The sequence below is a fragment of the Nymphalis io genome, chromosome 20 (genome assembly GCF_905147045.1).
Source record: "Nymphalis io chromosome 20, ilAglIoxx1.1, whole genome shotgun sequence".
NCBI lineage: Eukaryota > Metazoa > Arthropoda > Insecta > Lepidoptera > Nymphalidae > Nymphalis > Nymphalis io.
The window spans coordinates 4781112-4800523 of NC_065907.1; the positions used below are offsets into that span (position 1 = coordinate 4781112).

The 19412-nt window shown below is 32.0% G+C and overlaps 1 protein-coding gene across 1 annotated transcript in view; it reads left to right on the top strand.

Moving 5' to 3' along the window:
• LOC126776574 (atrial natriuretic peptide receptor 2-like) overlaps nt 1-19002 on the top strand; it is a 54085-nt gene extending 35083 nt beyond the window's left edge. The window contains exons 2-8 of the mRNA XM_050499204.1: nt 12110-12249; nt 15221-15365; nt 16144-16293; nt 17170-17362; nt 17467-17641; nt 17979-18169; nt 18324-19002. Of these exons, the coding sequence (XP_050355161.1) occupies nt 12114-12249; nt 15221-15365; nt 16144-16293; nt 17170-17362; nt 17467-17641; nt 17979-18169; nt 18324-18848 (1515 nt within the window). The 5' untranslated portion in view covers nt 12110-12113 and the 3' untranslated portion in view covers nt 18849-19002. The remainder of the gene's footprint in view (nt 1-12109; nt 12250-15220; nt 15366-16143; nt 16294-17169; nt 17363-17466; nt 17642-17978; nt 18170-18323) is intronic.
• Nucleotides 19003-19412: the final 410 nt, after the last annotated feature.

The following is a 19412-nucleotide window of genomic DNA, read 5'->3' on the forward strand; positions in this document are numbered from 1 at the left end:
AACATGTAAATGAGATCGCGTACCAACATCGTAAGCACGCGCGGCTGAAATCTAAATTTTTTCTTAAGTTTTGAGTTTTTTCTTGGAAATCGAATGGAAAATTCGGTGTTATAACACAAAAATAAAATTTATATGTAAAAATTATCGTTCTTGTCTCGCTTTTCTTTTTCAATTATATTTTATATCGGACGCTGACTTTTTTCAGTGAAAGGGTCAGCATGAATATGATAATCGAGTTGACTCTTGCTCGAAACACGGATGCGGTCTTATATTACGCTTATGACATTTTTAATGCTGGGAAAATTCTTTTGTGGGTTCAAATAAATAACTTATTTATGAACAAAAATAAAATTTGTTTTTCTTTTTAATAAAATAAGTATTTTTGTTGTGTAATACAAATTACTTTTACATAAAGTAATATTGATAATAATCCCTTTGATTGATTTGGTTTGATTGTTGTATAGTATAATAAACTGATTTATTTGATAAAACCAATTACTGTTATTTATAAATTTTAATTTAAACCCAGTCAGCGAGAAACCATAAATATGTTTTTTACAAGGTCTTATTTAACTTGTAATGTTAAATTAAACCTTGTAAAAACTACTTAAGATCAAATATTGCAAGCTGAATTGGGAAGGATATCAAGAGGTTAGGAGTTAAAAATTTACTACTTTTTTCCTTAATGCCTTGTTTTATATATGCGTTCTTTTTTGATTTCAAGCTTTCTTTATACCAAACTCCATCACTTCAGAAAGCAAAACAGACAGACATGCAGAGTTACTATATTTGTAACATTAGTATAGATGTTGTTCATGTTGTTTCATATTTGTTTCAAATATATTGGAATTCAAATTCGCAATTACCGGAGCGAATGAACACAAAAAGGGAAAAATGGCACTCTAGCACGTGACACTATTCTCTGGAGATACGATCATAAATAAAGAAAAAAATAACGAAATAGAGAATCATATTTGTTAGTGTTATTGAGTGACACGATTATTTATTATATCTCCGTTATATATTAACTCAGAAAAGAAAACATAATTTCAACTTAGAGCGAAAATTAATGTTTGTAAAGAAAATCAGACTAATATTAAATTTGATATTTTGTTCCACGTGTAATTTTCACAAAATTACATTGCACTAATACAATTTTAAGTTCTATTTCAACGACTCTGATTAGTTGATCACTTGTTGTGAATAGTTTATTAACTAATGTAATAGTGTTGTTTGATTTAAAGTCATTTTATTAATTTATTTTAATGGTATAGTTACAGCATACAAGTAAATGGGTCGGCATTGCAATAATGACAAGCCATTTGACATTGTGGCAGAGCTTTGTGCGACCCTGAATGACCTGAATCCATCCTACCCTGTCTGGGTAGAACGGATCAGATATTATACCGCTAAACAGCAAAATTTAGTATTGTTGTATTCTGGTTTGAAGGATGAGTGAGCCAGTGTAACTACAGGCACAAGGGACATGGCATATTAGTTCCCAAGGTTGGTGGTGCATTGGCGATGCCAGGATGCCATTAATATTTCTTACATCGCAAATATGGGTAGCGTTGACCACTTAACATTGGGTGGTCCATTTGCCCATCCTATAACAAAAAAAAAAAATCCACGCCAAAACATCACTATTAATCTGCGAATCTCTTCTCAGCCGGCTGTTAATTCTTCCAACAGCTGCGTTCGGTTCCTACATAACACAAAAGAAAACAAAATTTAAAAGATTTGTATTTTTGCCCAAACATACGTAATTGGTGCTTTCATGGCGAACACCTAGTAATCGACATTTTCTCAAAGATTTTCCCTTGTTACATTCGAATGCGACCCATTTTTCTATTTCTTTTCACGACCTAGTGGAGACCTTTTCTCACTTCAATAGTAATAATGGAGAAACGTTACTAGGATTTTATACAGAGCACGATCCCGATAAACATTTATTGATAGACTCGTCTAATAAACATATCGGTAATAAAATAAATATATTTTACACCATCATCATCATATCAGCCGAAAGACGTCCACTGCTGGATAAAGGCTTCCCCCAAGGATTTCCACGTTGGCCGGTCTTGCGCTGCCCGCATCCAAAGGCTTTCCGCGACTCTTTCTATGTCGTCGGTCCACCTTTTGAGCCTGCCCACGCTGCGTCTTCCGGTTCATAGTCGCCACCTGAGAACCTTTCTGCCCCAGTGGCCGTCAGTTCTGCGAGTGATGTGCCCCGGCCACTGCCACTTCAATTTAGCAGGAGGAGTACTTTTGAATTATCATACAATGATGACTATGCGTTTATATATATTTTATGAGTTAGTTAATCACAATCTATTTTTGTGTTATTATATAGACCATAGATTTTTACATACCTATCGATATATTATACATATACTTTTAATGTAATTTATGTATTATATCATGTGAATGTTTTTTTATTATATATATAAAAGTTACTTTAATTTTTGCTGTAAATAAAACAAATCATGTTAACGACCGAATAGGTCCAGTGTATTTATAATTAAGTAAAATGTTACGTATGAATTTTCGTTGTCGGTTCACTTCGCCCACGGTTGAATTAATTATTCGCTTGGGATTTGTGAATTGAACCATACGAAGGCAATAACGTGATTTATATCGCTCATATATTTAATATATCTATTATTTTTACTATTCACTGGTGAAAGGTCTGTTTGTGTTTATACAATGTATTCATTGGTTATTGTAGCAAAAAAAAATTTTTGTTGTATTTAAATATAATTTTTGTTGTTGTAAAAAGTTTTGTTGAGTGAGCTAGTGTGATTTAGCCTATAGGCTATGCACGGTATTGAAGGTATAAGATATGATCATCATCAATATTGAATCCATACTTTTGTTACGAAAGGAAATGTTATTAATAATATTGTATGTTTAATCCATTAAGTGTTTCTTATTAGATGTATATATTTGTTACTAGGTACCCGTTCTGGCTTTATAGGAGAAAAATACATAAAACATTTAAATTGTAATATATATAATTCCCAACGGATTATGTGACACACGTCGGTAAAGCTATAGTCCGCATGATTTTTCCGACATCTTTAGCAATTATCCTTAATTATTTTTTAATAAGTTAGACAATTTACACAATATTGTGTACCTTAATAAATTATGCGCCTAAAGCTTCCTCATGAATCACTCCGCCCATTGGTGAAAAGCGTATGAATCCTGTTTGTAGATTTTGAGTTTATCGCGTTCAAACTGACAGGCAGACGCGGTGAGGGACCTTGTTTTGTTATATGTAGTGATTATTTTAGATTATTGTTTTGTAATTATTTGTTTGGTTTGGAGTGACACACATATGAACACGTAAACACTTAATAAAAATCGAAAACAAAGCAATTACCGGGTCGGAAAGTAGATTCTATCGGAAGAACAGACAAGAAACTTGGTAGTTATACAGTGTTAAAGACTCAAATGCTTATAGTTTTTTTATGACTCAGTTGCAGTAAAACATTGCAAGGCCATCGGCTATATATTAACGGTTTGAAAATGGAACGAGCAAACATTTCTTGTAATCGATAGAATTTAAACTGCAATTATAAGTTTGCGAGGATTATAGTATCAATTTATAAATGAGAAAGCCATTTTCGAACTAGTTTTGGACGGGTTGGATCTTATGACTTTTTTTTATAGAATAGAAAGGCAGACGAATATATGGGCCACCTGATAGTAAGTAGTCACCAACGCCCATAGATATTGGCATTACAATAAATGTTAACCATCGCTTACATCATCAATGCGACACCAATCTTGGGAACTGAGATGTTATGTTCCTTGTGCCTGTAATTACACTGTCTACTCATTCTTCAAACCGGAACTCAACAATACCAAGTAATGCTGTTTTGCGGTAGAATATCTGATGAGTGGGTGGTACCTACCCAGACGAGTTTGCACAAAGCTCTGCCACCACTCTGTAATATGCCTGACCTCTAATAAAATGCCTAACGAGCATTGATCCTCCTCAGTAAATGTACATCTGTGTCGGGCGTAACAGTTGTCAGTATTAGGTGACGTCTGGTGATAAGTGTTCCTACACTCGACTGTGATTATAATTTCTATTATTACTTTATATATAATATATTGCGTTTCTTTTTATATCTTTATTTTTATTATTTAGACAATATAAGCAATGTTTAAAATTTTACATACAGCCCAGTGCTTGACAATGAATATAAATCCTCACGATGTTTTCCCTTATGCCATGATAAAAATGTTCATGGATTCGAACCCACGATCCTTGGATAAGACCTAGTTCTTAATAGAACAGCTATCAACATCTCGACTTTAATTAAATATTTGCCATTTTATATGTTTTTTTTATTGTAAATAGATATAGATTAGTAGAAGACCTGATAGTAAGTGGTCATCACCGCCCTGTGAGTTAACCATGTCTTACATTGCAATGCGCCGTTAACTTTGGGAGCTAAGACGTTATGTCAGACGCACTTTTCTATCAAGTATTGCTGTTTGGTGGTAGAATATGTGATGAGTTGTCGAGCTATTCAGACGGGCTCCGAATTTTGAAATTTTGCATACAAGTTATCCGCGATACAGAAAAGTTCATAGAATAACTAACTATCCTCATCACATGGGGGCCAAACAGCGGGCGTAAAATAGTAATTAATATACATACAATCCAACGGATAAGGATCGGAAGCCATTTATTCGACATCACGGAAATCTGAAATAAAAAAAGAAATTTATAATCCATAAATGAACTGAGTACATAAATTTTAAAACCGTTCAAGTTCGTCAAGTAGCTCTTCATTTGCATCTAAATCGCTGACGTCAGCAGCGTTGATAAGAGCAATTACAAGACTGGTAGCAAAATTTTAATACGTGCTTACATTCACTACAACCTAAACCTGAGTTAGCTTGTCTGCATTTATTGTATAAGTATGGTTTGTGTTGTCAAAAAAAAATATTGTTATTACTTACCTCCTTCAAGAGATATCTGCCAGAAAGTGGTACAAACAAATAGTGTCATATTCTTTAAGGGTTTGACAACAACTTGAGACACTTTTTCTGTACATGTTAATATATATATATATATAATATAAAAAAATTAGATAAAAAAATAAAAAAAATTAGATACTTTTATTTCTCAATGAACACCAGTGATTGCGCTTATTATTGGCACATTCGATAAGGGAGCCATGAAAGCACCTTCATATAAATAAGATCCGAAGATACCTGAAGAGACGAAGATTTGAAAATGCAAAAGCTTATAGTAGCTATTAAATTATAGCACACAATAGGACCACTTCCATTACGATCCCGTGACACGATTTAAATTCTATTTAGTTCTAGTATGCAAATACACGAGGTAGCTACGCATGCTTTGAAATCGTTTAGCTTCGTACTTAAAAGTGGTTGAATAATTTTATCTTTGTGTTATAGAGTCATTAGAATCAGTTATTTTTATTCATATAGTTATCTATTTTATTTATATATCTAGGTTATTACAAAAATCGAACTTCAATGCAACGTTTTGTGTAACGTTTGAGTGTAATGTTTTTGACGTTAAATATTTCGATTTAGTGCTATCTTGTTTTGTTTTGTAATATTACTTAGTTTGTATAAGAAAGTAAAATTAAAGCCTATAAATGTGCCACTATTGGATCGAGACCTCCTCCCCTTTTGGAGAAATTAAGAGTTTATTCCACCAAGCTGCTTCAACGCAGGTGATGAGATGTAGCATAGATGCAGATTTTCATTTGTCACATGCAGATTTCTTTTGATGTTTTACTTCACCACCGAGCACAAGATGAATTATGAACAAATTAACATGAAAATACAGATGCTTGCCCGGATTTGAACCTGTATCCTTGGTTCAGATTCATATGTACCACTGGACCATCATGGCTGGAGCAAAATACTGAGACTAAAATATTGTATAAGGAATGTTTATTATTTAAAGGAGTATTTTAAGGAGTAAATAAGCGTGACTTAGTTTCTTGCCGATTACTTTCGGAGGAATACAATTATCTATTCTTAACCATCATGTCTGATCGACCTGTAAACAACTCAAGTCCCTAACCTTTTTTAATAAAGTACATATATCTTTGTATTTTATATTTACAGGGATACAGCAGTTTTTTGACAAGACAACAGAAATACTAAGCTCAGCAAACAATCTGTCCTGTTTAAAATTGGATGTATACAATAAATATATTCATTAATATAATAATAATAATAATGTCCTCCAGACCGATTTCGGCCACGGCGGCCAATCTCGCGAGAGAGTAGCCAACTACGCAGGAGATATTATAGTGCACAAGTGTATGCAAGAACACAGGTGCACTCTCTATTCCCTAACTCTCATAATCCGATGGGACGGCTATCCGACACGACCGGAAAGAGTTCAGGCGAAGGACCAATGGCTTTACGTGCTTTCCGGGTTACGGGAGTGTACACACTTCCAACTTCCAAACACCGGGATGCTACTGAGAATTTTCAGACAGAAAAACCCCATAACTTTTCATTGCCTCGACCTGGGAATTGAACCCAGGACCTCCGGGTCTGCGGCCTTATATCACGCTACTAAACCAACGAGGCAGTCATTAATATATTATATAAATATATGATATATTAGATAAAATATGAATTGAAAGCTGGAGTTTATTTTAGTCAACGTCTGACTTTGGCCATACAAAGGGGAAATTTTGCCAGTAATTTGGACACTACTTCTAATCCAACAACTCAACTTGAATTATTGTAATGGTATGCTGACATTGTAACATTCTAACGAAAATTTGTCGTATTGCAGATATTTGACGCATAGAGAGAATTTTTGTGTAACATTTGTCACAAATTTGCAATATGATTCATAATATTTTTTCTATCTCTACTTTCATCATTCATTGAATGTGGTCCTTTTTCTATTGTTATTGTAATTAGCTACTGAAAACCGCAGTGTCTTTGTTATTTAGGGCCGTGTTAATGTTATTATTCCCTTGCAGATTTCTAAGCGTGTTATTGTAAGTGTGGTTGTATTCTTGCAGTTATGTAATATGTATGCAATAAATGCAATATGCAATATGTAGCATACGCTAAAGCGGATCTGCAGTATCCTTGTTAACAACACGATTTATAGTTAGAAAATACTAACTGTATTTAAGAAGTATAGTGTAAGAATTTCATAATTGGACAAAATGGCTATGATAAAGTTTTATGCTGAAGGTAAAATTAATCTTTGAATGATTTTATTTTCTTTAAATAAAATATAATAAAAATATTATTTGAAAATTAAAAAAAATGCATTTTTTTCATATTGATCATCAAAAATTACCACCGTTTGTAACTTTTATCATCTGTTCCAAATACTGGTAGAAAAGGACCTTTTGTAATTAAGCTTTACGACCAAGTATAAGTACCGTTACCATTGCATTCTTATAAATTTTTAATTTTTGGTAATATTAGTGAAAATTTGTGTTAAATAACATCTAGCATACAGTCGTTCACGCGTATTTTCTTATAAAATAGATAATTATCACCAAGAAAGAGACTAAACTTTTTCTGTGAATCGAATATCAGAAACAGGTAATTATTTATTTTTATTTTTATTGTGGTCGTTAATTTACTTAATCCGAAACGATAATTTTATACTTTTGTCAATAATAGGTACTTGTTCAAAGCATTAAGTAAGTATTTTAAGAATTCTTGTAAATACAAATTATTAAATTCAACCCCGTGGCTTTCTGACTATACACGAAGTACGAGTAGTATTATATAGTAAATCACTACACTTTAACGTTTCAAATGGTTCTGTCTTAGCATTTGGAATGGATAGCAATTGTATAGATGGCTATTTAAATTTTTGCTCATAAATCGCTATCAAGGTTTTCTACTCTATAATTTCTATTCTATTGCTAATTAATGTTGTATTCAAACGTGGCAATTAAATCGCTTTGTATTAATGTGAATGTTTTTTTAAATGTTTAATTAGGAAGGCGAAGACGGCTACTATATAGGACACCATAATTAAGTAGTTTAATAGTGTCGCCCTAATATAAAATAAGTAAGAAATGTAAACAAAACTCACGCCGTCAATACGACGCCCACTATTGTTTCCAGATACTGGATCGTTATTCAAGCTATAATATAGCACTATAAAGTATTTATGTTCATCAGTAAAAGCCGTGACGACCCAGTGGAAATAACACGTGAATCTTAACGGAAGATTGCCGGTTCAAACACGGACAAGCATAATTAGAAATTTCGTGCGCTTATAATAATTAGTGTTTATAATTTAATTTCGTTCTCGGTGATAAAGGAAAACATAGTAAAGAGGCATTTGTTGTGAATGAGAGTGTGAATAAATCTCAGACAAGTGTATCACCTACCCGCATCGGAGCAGCGTGGTGGAATGAGCTCGTATCCTTCTTATCAACAAAAAAGGGATCATTTCCATCTTAGTCTGCCCTTTACATGCTATTTATCAGAAACGAGAATATAATAAATGAGTTGAACAATATCCCCGTCAGGGTACACCAAACTTACTTTACTAGACATAGAGGCTAGTATTTAGGTTTGCTACTAATAAATTCAACCATATGTGTATTCTCTTCTCAAACATGTACATTCTACATATATTCAAATATGTTTGAATGTTATAAAACCTACTTCGACGGAGAATTGAATAATACCTGCGCAATGTAGATAGCGAACAAATTCAGCTCGAGACACTTAAAAGCACTTTATTTTCAATTTCACGGTTATGAATAAGATTATTTGAACTTATTAAATGAAAGGCTTGCAAAAATGTTGGCTTTCTTAATTTTTATTCAAATTGTTTTCTTTTATTTTACCAAAAAAAATATCAATAATATTTATTGCTTTTTATTTTTTATATTATTTTTTTAAGTTACCCGCGTCTCAACCATTAACACGAAGTGTTTTGTTTCCTTATTGATCGTGAATCCAGTACGCAGTGAAATTTAGATTCAGTGCCAGTGCTTCCTGCGCATTATAATATATACATATATTAGCTTAAAGCTACTTAAGGAACGAAACACTAAAATGCGATGCGGCACGCACGACGCATCCCATTGCAGTGAGCCACCATGCCACACGAAATCGCATCGCAGCAATTCGTGCCGCATACGTCATGTTGCAAATTCGCATTTGGACCCTACGTCGATAACTTATTTTGATGTGGCTTTTAGACATTTATGCCTATAATAATGTAATGACGGTTGTTTATATTAATCCCTCTTCGTCGGCTTTTTAAATTATGTGTAATTTGTACTTAATGACAACCGCAAACATTTTGCGTGAAGCGTAACGTTATTGTTTAACCCAAATCGAAATGAACGCCATTCAAGAAGGCTTTAACAATCACGTGATTTTAAATTATTAAATAAAAAGTACGTTAATATTTGAATAACTTGTCTGGCTTTCATCAAACAATTTTTTATTCGTCTTTTTTTATAGTATAGGTGAAGGGTCATGAGCACCCATTGACACTGGCGTCGTAAGAACTATTAACCATCCCTTCTATCTCTAATGCGCCACCAACTTTGATTTCTTGACTTATGATGTTATGTCCCTTGTACTTGTATTTATACTGACTCACTCACCCGTTCACTTGGAGCACAAAAGTAAATAAAGCCGTCACTTCTACTAAGTTCAGGTACTCAGTGTGCTCATATCAGATTGCCGTCCAATTGATTTATGAGAGTGTATATTTCCTATATAGTGTGCCTGTATTAAAGGACGTGATTGTGCAATGTAAAATTCCCCGCACACTTGGTTAGTTTCATACTTATCATTGTTTCTATCTTATTTTTACATAAATAAGTAGAATAATGCCTTTTATAGTTTAGTTTCTAATCCTTTATATGTTTTAAATTTGCGATGAAATACGTATTATTGTCGCTTAAAAAAAAAAGTATTTAAAAATAAACAGTATTTCACCCTAAGGATTTTTGCAGTCTGAATTTAAAATTTAAAATAGAAAATGTGAAGCTGAAACAGCTGCTCGCACACGCTTTGATAACACAAGACATTACATGTGATATTTGCGGCAGATAAAAACAAAAAAAACAAGAATTACTGTAACGAATACACAAGCGATAATATTAAAGACGCCGCATTAACAGTCACCTATACTGTTATGTTACAAAATTGATGTTTCACTTAAATATTTATAGAGTAGAAAACTTAAAAAAAAGTCCTTAAAACAAATTGATATTTTAATCTTTTTATTTATGAATGATGATTTGAATTCTTTGCGATTTTACCTGGATTAAGTATTTTATGTGATTGTATAAAATCTAAACTGACAAAATTTTTTGAAATCCTATTCAGAAAGTGTATATATGTATGTAAAAATATACATTTGAAGTAAAAAAGGAGGCTAGGGACATTTGAAATCCTTGCTTGTTATTTTTACTTGTACTATCATATGTTAAAATAGTCAATATGTTGTATTAATTAAAGATTTAAGTATTTTGGAAATTAAACGATCGCTTCCAGAATTATTGAACATTGCGAAAGATTATGAAATTTAACAAAACTCATATCCAATTTTCATAATTAAACATAATTTTCATATTTGACTATATTTTTCTTGTAAATATTCTTAACTTCACACCTTTGCAAGAAAAGAACCCGAATATGTTTTGTAAACAATGGATTGACAAAAAGTGAGCACAAAGACTCTCACAGACCATTAAACTACAATACAATGTAATATTGTCGTCCTTTGTCAAGCTAGCTTGCCAAATAATATAACTTTGTAATACAAAACATTCGGGGATAATAATCAATTTACGCTTAGGATGAGAATTTATGAAACAAAAATTGCTGTACTATAAGAATTTGGTGAAGCAAAAATAAGAAAAAAAATAACGTGATGCGATAAACTTAGACATATACAAATTAAAATAAAAAAAACTTAAATAACCTTGACAAGCACATTAACAAAAGAGTAATTGATTAATAATTATCTGTTTAAAAAACAAAACTGGCTTGAAATAAAATTCGATTCCATAAAAAAATTTATCCCCTATTTTTTACCCATTCCCTTACTTTTTTGTTCTTAAATTTAAATGGGAACAAACGCGAAGCTAAAACAAAACCCAAACAAAAGAAGAATTATCGAAATCGGTACATAAATGACGGAATTCTAAGATAAAAACAACACAAATACAACCGAATTGAGAACCTCTTAATTTTTTTAAGTCGGTTAATTATATAAAATGTACTTTGTACGGTATTTAATCTGTTTCACCAACTGAATAATACAGAAATCTTATCAACCGATACTTCAAATTAAATTTCCTCAACTAATATTGAAGTATTTTAACTTATTAAGAAGTTTAAAAACTATCGGTTGGAAAATGAAAACGCTCAAACCTGAAAACCGACGAGAAAACTCTACAGGATTAAATATATAATTAATAATAATAATAATATCCTGGGACATTTTTCACACACGGCCATCTGATCCCAAATTAAGCTTGTACAAAGCTTGTGCTATGGAAACCAGACAACTGATATACTACAAATACTACTTTTCTTTTGTAAATACACACTTATATAGATAATTACACCAAGACTCAGGACGAACAGACATGTTCATGCACACAAATGTCTGTCCTGGGTGGGAATCGAACCCACAACCTTTGGCGTGAAAAGGCAAGGATCTACCAACCACGCCAACCGGCTCGTCAAAAGTTTTTTCGTTGATTCAGAATTCTTATTTACTATTAATATAATTATGTTTATGATTTGAAATGGCCTCGAGGCGATCGTTTTATGAGACAGGTGTGGTATCATCAGGAAAGTCGTTGGTTTTATAACAATTTTTATCACACCCATTATGACCCTTATTTGTTCTATAGAACTGAAGTTTTGTAAACGTATTAACAAAAGTGGGAATAAAAGCTTAAAATTATAGCAAAGCAATGTTCTAAAAAGAACAGACTGATTCTAAGGAATTTTATATCATATATTGCTTCTCTATTTTAATTTTAATTCGTTTTTAGACGTTTTCATTTTAAATCAAACCATTAAGAAAAAAAACGGTACTTTGAAACTTCATATATTTTTTAATTCACAGAATCATGTCCCTGGTTCCGCCGGGAGGCGGGGATTCTCCAAGCCCGAGGCGCGCCGTTAGTCCACTATTGGAATCTCGCCGGCCACACTGTACTTTGGCGTGCGATTACTGCGCCGCCATATTGGAAGACAAATTTAGACGTATGTATATTATATTAAAAATATTACATACGATACATAATTAAATGAAATATTATTAATTTTGCTTTACTCTGATTGAAATATTATTAATTTTGCTTCCGACAGAAATAAAGGTTAACATTAATTTTATATTTACAAGATGGCGGCATAATACTTTATAATATTTGAGGCCTTCAAACGCAAGTTATAAATGGAAGTTGTAAGAATCTTATAGTTTTATATAAATTTCGTTTCCGATATCTTAAATTTTTTTTCATTTTTCGTGTAAAATTCGGAGTCTTATATTAATTATTGATACCTCTTAAGCGAACTAAGCGGTCACCGCTTAGTTCGCTTACCCTCAAGCCCTAATTAAAAAAAACACAGACACACACAACGAAAATTGTTTTATTAACATTATGTTATTTCGCCGTGAACAAAAATTCAATCACTCGAAATTTTTTTTTAATGTTAATTATTTTCTTATGTCAAATTCGACATTTTAATCTTTGCTCTCATAATTAATTACTGGTTTCTGTATTTGTAGTAGCCATACTTCAAATACATAAAACCAGCAATGATTAATCACGTAAAAAATGCCAAGAAAATGGCAACAAAATAAAAAAAATATAACAAAAAATAAATGCTGAGCATATTCATAGAAAAATATGGATACAATGTTATTATAAATTCCATAATATGTAATAAAAATTCATGCAACAAGTCCGTCATTTTATAAAATACATTCAAACAGATATTCTAAGGGGAATGTGTTTTGTACAAAGTTTTGTTATTAATGTCGTGTTGCGTAGCGTCAACTTTTAAAATGCCACAATGCATCAAATACGTACAAATTCGATGATTTATTAGCAGGAAATATTGATGTTGAAAATGTTAAATATTTGTAAAGAGATATATCTTATATTATATACGATTCAATGATAATTCATTCCACGAACTATTTCACTTTTATTAGTTTGTCTAGACTCTTCAATTAAGATAGAGTATCTGCGAGTTTTAAGTTAAAAATTTTGAGTATATCACGTAAAACAAAAAATATATTTAAATTTTCGTAAAAAATTTACTACACTCTTAGTACTTAGTTGTGAGTTGTTACTTTTTTATTTAAGTAACAGACAAGTAAATCAGCCTGATGGTAAGTGATTACCCCCATTCAAAGATACACTACACGCTATCTGTCATCAAGAGACTTACTCACCATTCAAATCTATATAAGTATTGCTGTTTGGCAGGATAACTGGTACTAATCTAGACAGGATCACAAAAAGTCCTACTAGCTATTAAATTAATTATTTTAAAGAGTTACTTTGTGGTTAGGCTGTGTCCAAGCTCGTCTGGATAAGTACCACCCACTCATCGTTTTTTTTATATGTTTGTTATGTATATTTTTTATGTTCCGGATTAAAAGGTGAATGAGCCAGTGTAACTACAGGCATGAGGAACACATCATGGTTCCCAAGGTTGGTGGCGCATTGGCGAAGTAAGGGATGATTAATATTTCTAACAGTGCCAACATCTATGGTGGTGATCACTTAACATCAGGTGGCCCATTTGTCCGTCCGTCTACCTATACAATAAAAAAAACCGTCTTGCCCTCAAGCCACTTTTGGAGTTTTCTTATCGCAATTATCAAACAGATATTCATAGGCGAATAAAAATAAAAGTAAAAGTTTGACCAATTTCGACTAAAAATATTGAGTCAATAGAGTGTATCAAAGTAACAGTAAGCAAACACAACTGATATTTGGTTACTTATTATTTATTAATGATTATTGTATTCGTATTAAATACGCATAATATGTTATTACTTGATGCTATGTGTGTGTACATGTAGAATACACATATACGATATATACATACATATGTATGTATGTATATATCGTGTGTATATCGAGCCTAGATGACTAAGTTGATAGAGCACGTCGATCTTATTTAACCGAATATTATTGCTTCAATTTTTTTTGTTATTTATCTTGTTCTCGCGGTAAAGGAAAACATCGTGCAAACTTGCATGAGTCGAATGATATTCAGCCATGTACTTATAAGAACAGCCTGTAGTGGCTCATAATATTTGCGTATTTATTAAAATTTATTTATTTGTTTTTATAATTTTGCGGTTCAGAAAGTAGGGCAAAGGTTTGAAATATTAATTACTGCAGTTAATTGCTTAGACTTATATTTGTCGTACATTTTAAAGGTCTCTGCAAAGTGGTTAACTGCGATTCAATTAAATATAATTTTGCATGGTAAATGTAATGATATAAAATTATTTTTCTATTTTATTTTGCTTTCAGTGATAACATATATATATATATACGACGAGCCGTTTGGCGTGGTTGGTAGACACTTGCCTTTTCACGCCGAAGGTTGTGGGTTCGATTCCCACCCAGGACAGACATTTGTGTGCATGAACATGTCTGTTTGTCCTGAGTCTGGGTGTAATTTTCTATATGAGTATGTATTTACAAAAGAAAAGTAGTATATGTAGAATGTCAGTTGTCTGGTTCCATAGCACAAGCTTTGTACAAACTTAATTTGGGATCAGAATAGCCGAGTGTGAAAAATGTCCCAGGATATATTAATATATATATACTCGTAATTACTAACATTCATTGTATAAAGATATATTTAAACTACATTTAAAAAAAAATAATGACTATGATGATGACACACGATAATTTTACAGTTAATATTTTAAGCTTGAGTTCATCCGTTTGCTTTAGAATATGTATAAAATTACTATTTTATAAATATGTAACACGACACACACAACATTATACAATATAATATATAAGTATTCTTTTTATAATCTCATAATATGAATTCCTTTAAATTCTATACAATGATCAAATATAGTCATAACGTTCGTATCGATACGTATTTCTAGAAATTATGTTTAATAAAAAAGTTAAATTTTAATTCTATCTTATATATTCATGTTTCCATTTTGCCTAATGTTGAGAATTTTCAGGTAATGCTGACATGCGTAACCGCGGTACGTCTCCGTTATCAGTGTCACCGCGACAGTCTCTAACGGGTGAACCACCTTGGACCCTTCCAGATGACGATCGACCGGATTTCTCAGCGTTGAAGGAAAATATACACAGAATCAACAAGTAATAATAAATATTATGTAAACATACATTCAGAGACATTTACAGAACATTGTATTGTTTAAACATGTTAATAATATTAATTAATAATGTTTACAACAATGAGTCCTTTATTTTAAAAATAAATATTGGTTTTTTGTAATAATTTAAGACGCATATAAGGTTATCGTTAAGTAGCGATCTCTTCCAGAAAACCTTATAGGATTTGAAACAAGCTTACTGGTGGTAGAGCTTTGTGCAAGCTCGTCTGGGTAGGTACCACCCACTCATCAGATATTCTACCGCAAAGCAGCAGTACTTGGTATTGTTGTGTTCCAGTTTGAAGGGTGAGTGAGCCAGTGTAATTACAGGCACAAGGGACATAACATCTTAGTTCCCAAGGTTAGTGGCGCATTGGTGATGTAAGCGATGGTTACCATTCCTTGCAATGCCATTACCTATGGCCGTTGTTGACCACTTACCATTAGGTGGCCCATACGCTCGTCCGCCTTCCTATTATCCTATGAGCCGTGCGTACTGTAAGCAATCATATAATTTTATTTATTCATACTTTTTACATTTTAAACATATTACATAGTATATAAATAATAATGTATTATATATTTAGCAAAATAAAAAAAAATAAAGATATGAAGCAATAGCATCAGTAAGATCTCTCTCCACGGTATTTAGCGTTCGTATCTTTTTTCTCTGTGTACTGATTTCATTAATCTTTTATGGCTCCTTAAAACTTTAATTATTTTTGTAGATGTAATGGTATTCATAATGTATTATTTCAAAGGGACTGCGAGACATCTACGCGCTTGGACATGCTTCTGACACAAGTGGAACAATATGCTAACAATTTGGAGACGCTAGTCGAAGAAAGAACGTCAGATTATTTGGAAGAAAAGCGAAAATGCGAGGAGTTATTGTACCAGTTGTTGCCTAAGTAAGTCTTATCATAATAATTGCAAATTTTGGTATGTTTTATAAATAAAGTTCGTGATTCCTTAACGAATTCTTAGTCTCAAATTTTGGTTCGTTATAAATAATTTGGCCGAAGATCTACAAAAAATGTAAATAACTTTCTTCAGAAAAAAGACCCAATTAGGTGAAGGGATTTGGGATCTTTGTTTCTTTAGTTTTCAAAAAGAATATTTGTTATCGTTTTATTTTTTAAATATATTTTAATGTTAATTTATTCATGAAAAATGTATATTAAGCTCTAAAAATAATAATTATAAAGAAAAATACATAATTGAATAGCGATATAATTAAATAATTACTAAAACTTCGACATAGTGAGTTCATAACCATTTTCAAAACGGTGTCAAAATAAATCATAATGGATTGGACATGTTACTAAGTGACATCTAAAAAGTGACGGCTATGAAAACCATGGTACGGTCACACGTAAACACATGAATTATAAAATAAATTCCACAATTATGAATTATAAAATAAATTCCACATTATATAAACTGTATATACTGTATAAGTATATGACATTTTATTGTTTGAAAACACAAGGAAAGAAAAGGCTTTGACAGATTAGCGATGGCTAATTATTTTTTAAACTTGTTGTATGTAAATCATATGTTTACGTACCTTATACGTTTTTTTGTACTCCTGGCAGATTTTCGAATTTTTTTTTCTACGGGCTAACTAACTTCGGGCTACTACTGAGAATTTCAGGACAGAAAAACCAATTTTTTTAAATTGGGCTGACTTCTGGTGAATCTAGGACGTTTTAAGACCAATGTGACAATACTTAATAGATTAACACATTTTTTTTTCAAGAAAATTAACCAGGATTTTATTTTAGATCCGTGGCTTCTCAGCTTATAATGGGTCAACCGGTTATGGCAGAGACGTACGATCAAGTGACAATCTACTTCAGCGATATCATCGGATTTACGCAGTTATCTGCTGAATCTACACCTCTTGAAGTTGTGGATCTATTAAACGATTTATACACCAGCTTCGATTCGATAATTGAAAATTTTGATGTCTATAAAGTAGGTACTTTTAAAAAAAAATGATTAATCATGAGAAAATATTTGAGGAATTTACAATTAAGTTTATTGAATGAAGAATAATATTTCATTCTGCTCTTCAATAGGTGGAGACAATCGGTGATGCATATATGGTAGTATCTGGACTCCCGATGCGTAATGGTAACAGACATGCTGCTGAGATCGCGAGTATGTCATTAGCATTACTTCGAGCAGTTAGAGTTAAGACGGTTCCACATCGACCAGGAGAAAAATTACTCCTAAGGATTGGCATGCATTCAGGTATTTTAATATCAATATATCATATTTTATAATTGTAATTTTCAGTTATATATTTTTTACAATCTTTGTAGCAATGTTTAACTTAAAGATTTTCGATTGATTTCATCTAAACACTGGTTATGTTTTCCTGTGCCTTTTCTTTGGAAAAACTAACAGTCATGATGGGAGTTGAAAGAGGTTAATGTTCTTGTTTGTCTGAATTAAGATCGAAATATATGTATGGTGTCTACTTTCACGAAAATAATCGCTATCTTTGACAATAAGGAAAACGTAAACGTCGAATGTGACTTCGTTTTCTTTTCAATAACTTTGTCTGTAAATAATAAACTTGTCACAGGACCCTGCGTAGCCGGTGTTGTGGGGTTGAAAATGCCACGATATTGTCTATTTGGAGATACTGTTAACACAGCATCTAGGATGGAATCTCATGGGGAAGCACTTAGGATTCATGTCAGTCCTAAAACAAAGGAAGTTCTTGATTTGTATGATTGCTTCGATCTTGAATGTCGAGGAGAAATAACAATGAAGGTAAATTCACTATTGAACAGTTAAACATATGATTACAGTGGTGAAATGGTATTATAAGTTTATACATTTGAAATGAAAAATTAATCAATCATATAAATAACTTTCAATATTGTAATTGACAGACAAGGTTTTTTATTAGAGCTTTTGTTTTTAGGGAAAGGGTAAAATGACAACATACTGGTTAATTGGTGAAAAGTCAAATTCTATTACAAGCAACACCTATGAAATAACCAATTACAATGAAAATACAATTACTAATAATCCCAGCATCACTTTTCAAGGCCCAGACAGCCCTGCATCACACTCACTCACGCACAGTCAAAGCCCGGAAAGGAATGGAACAAAAGAAAATACAACAAAGCCGTCAGAAATATTAACAGAGAGAGATCGCATCAAACACGAGATAGCAACATTTGTTGCCAAAGATCTTATCAACAATATAGACAATGCTGTGCGAGAATTTAGGTTGTCTCAAAGTGCTACTTTGGCTTCAGCGCAAAATATTAACAAGCCAGTTTGTAACGGTAATGAGAAAGACCTAATCACACCGACATATGATAAAGGGCTTGTTATCAACAAAGGAAAAGTAAGAGATGTAGTAAATAGATTAAATAATACAATAAATACAACAAACGACGCGAAAAATACCAAACGGAAGAGTATAAAAAATGAAGACTGAAGTGATAGATGATGAAATTATTTGCGATGATTGCATGTAACCTGGAAAGAGTTCGAAGTTTCTGCATCTATATTTATATGATATTATATATTTATAGTAGAAAGTAATCAAAATAGTAATTATATATTGTAGTGCAAAGCACCTAAACGACTCAATGGTCTAGTCAATATAATTTTAACTTGTATGTATATTAAGTACAATACTATTAGCGGTAGTCTTTATTCTGTAGGTGAAATACCTACTCCGAATTTTATATAGAAATATAATAACACAAATTAATGTAGATGGTATAAAATATACACTTATTTAAAATTATATTTCTACAATAGAATAAGATGACGCGAAAGCGAACAAACAGAAAGCCGTAGTGAGAATTATGTGTGTATATAAATTTAATCAGATTATAAATGTACTTTATAATAATAGACCCTGTAGTGTTTTTACTGACCTTTTATACTTCCGTACTTTTTAAAACCAAGTGTTTACTTAATCTAGTAACACTCATAAAATATTTAATATTTCATAAAAACCAACTTAAACTTTTTAAACGTGTAGATTTTGTCT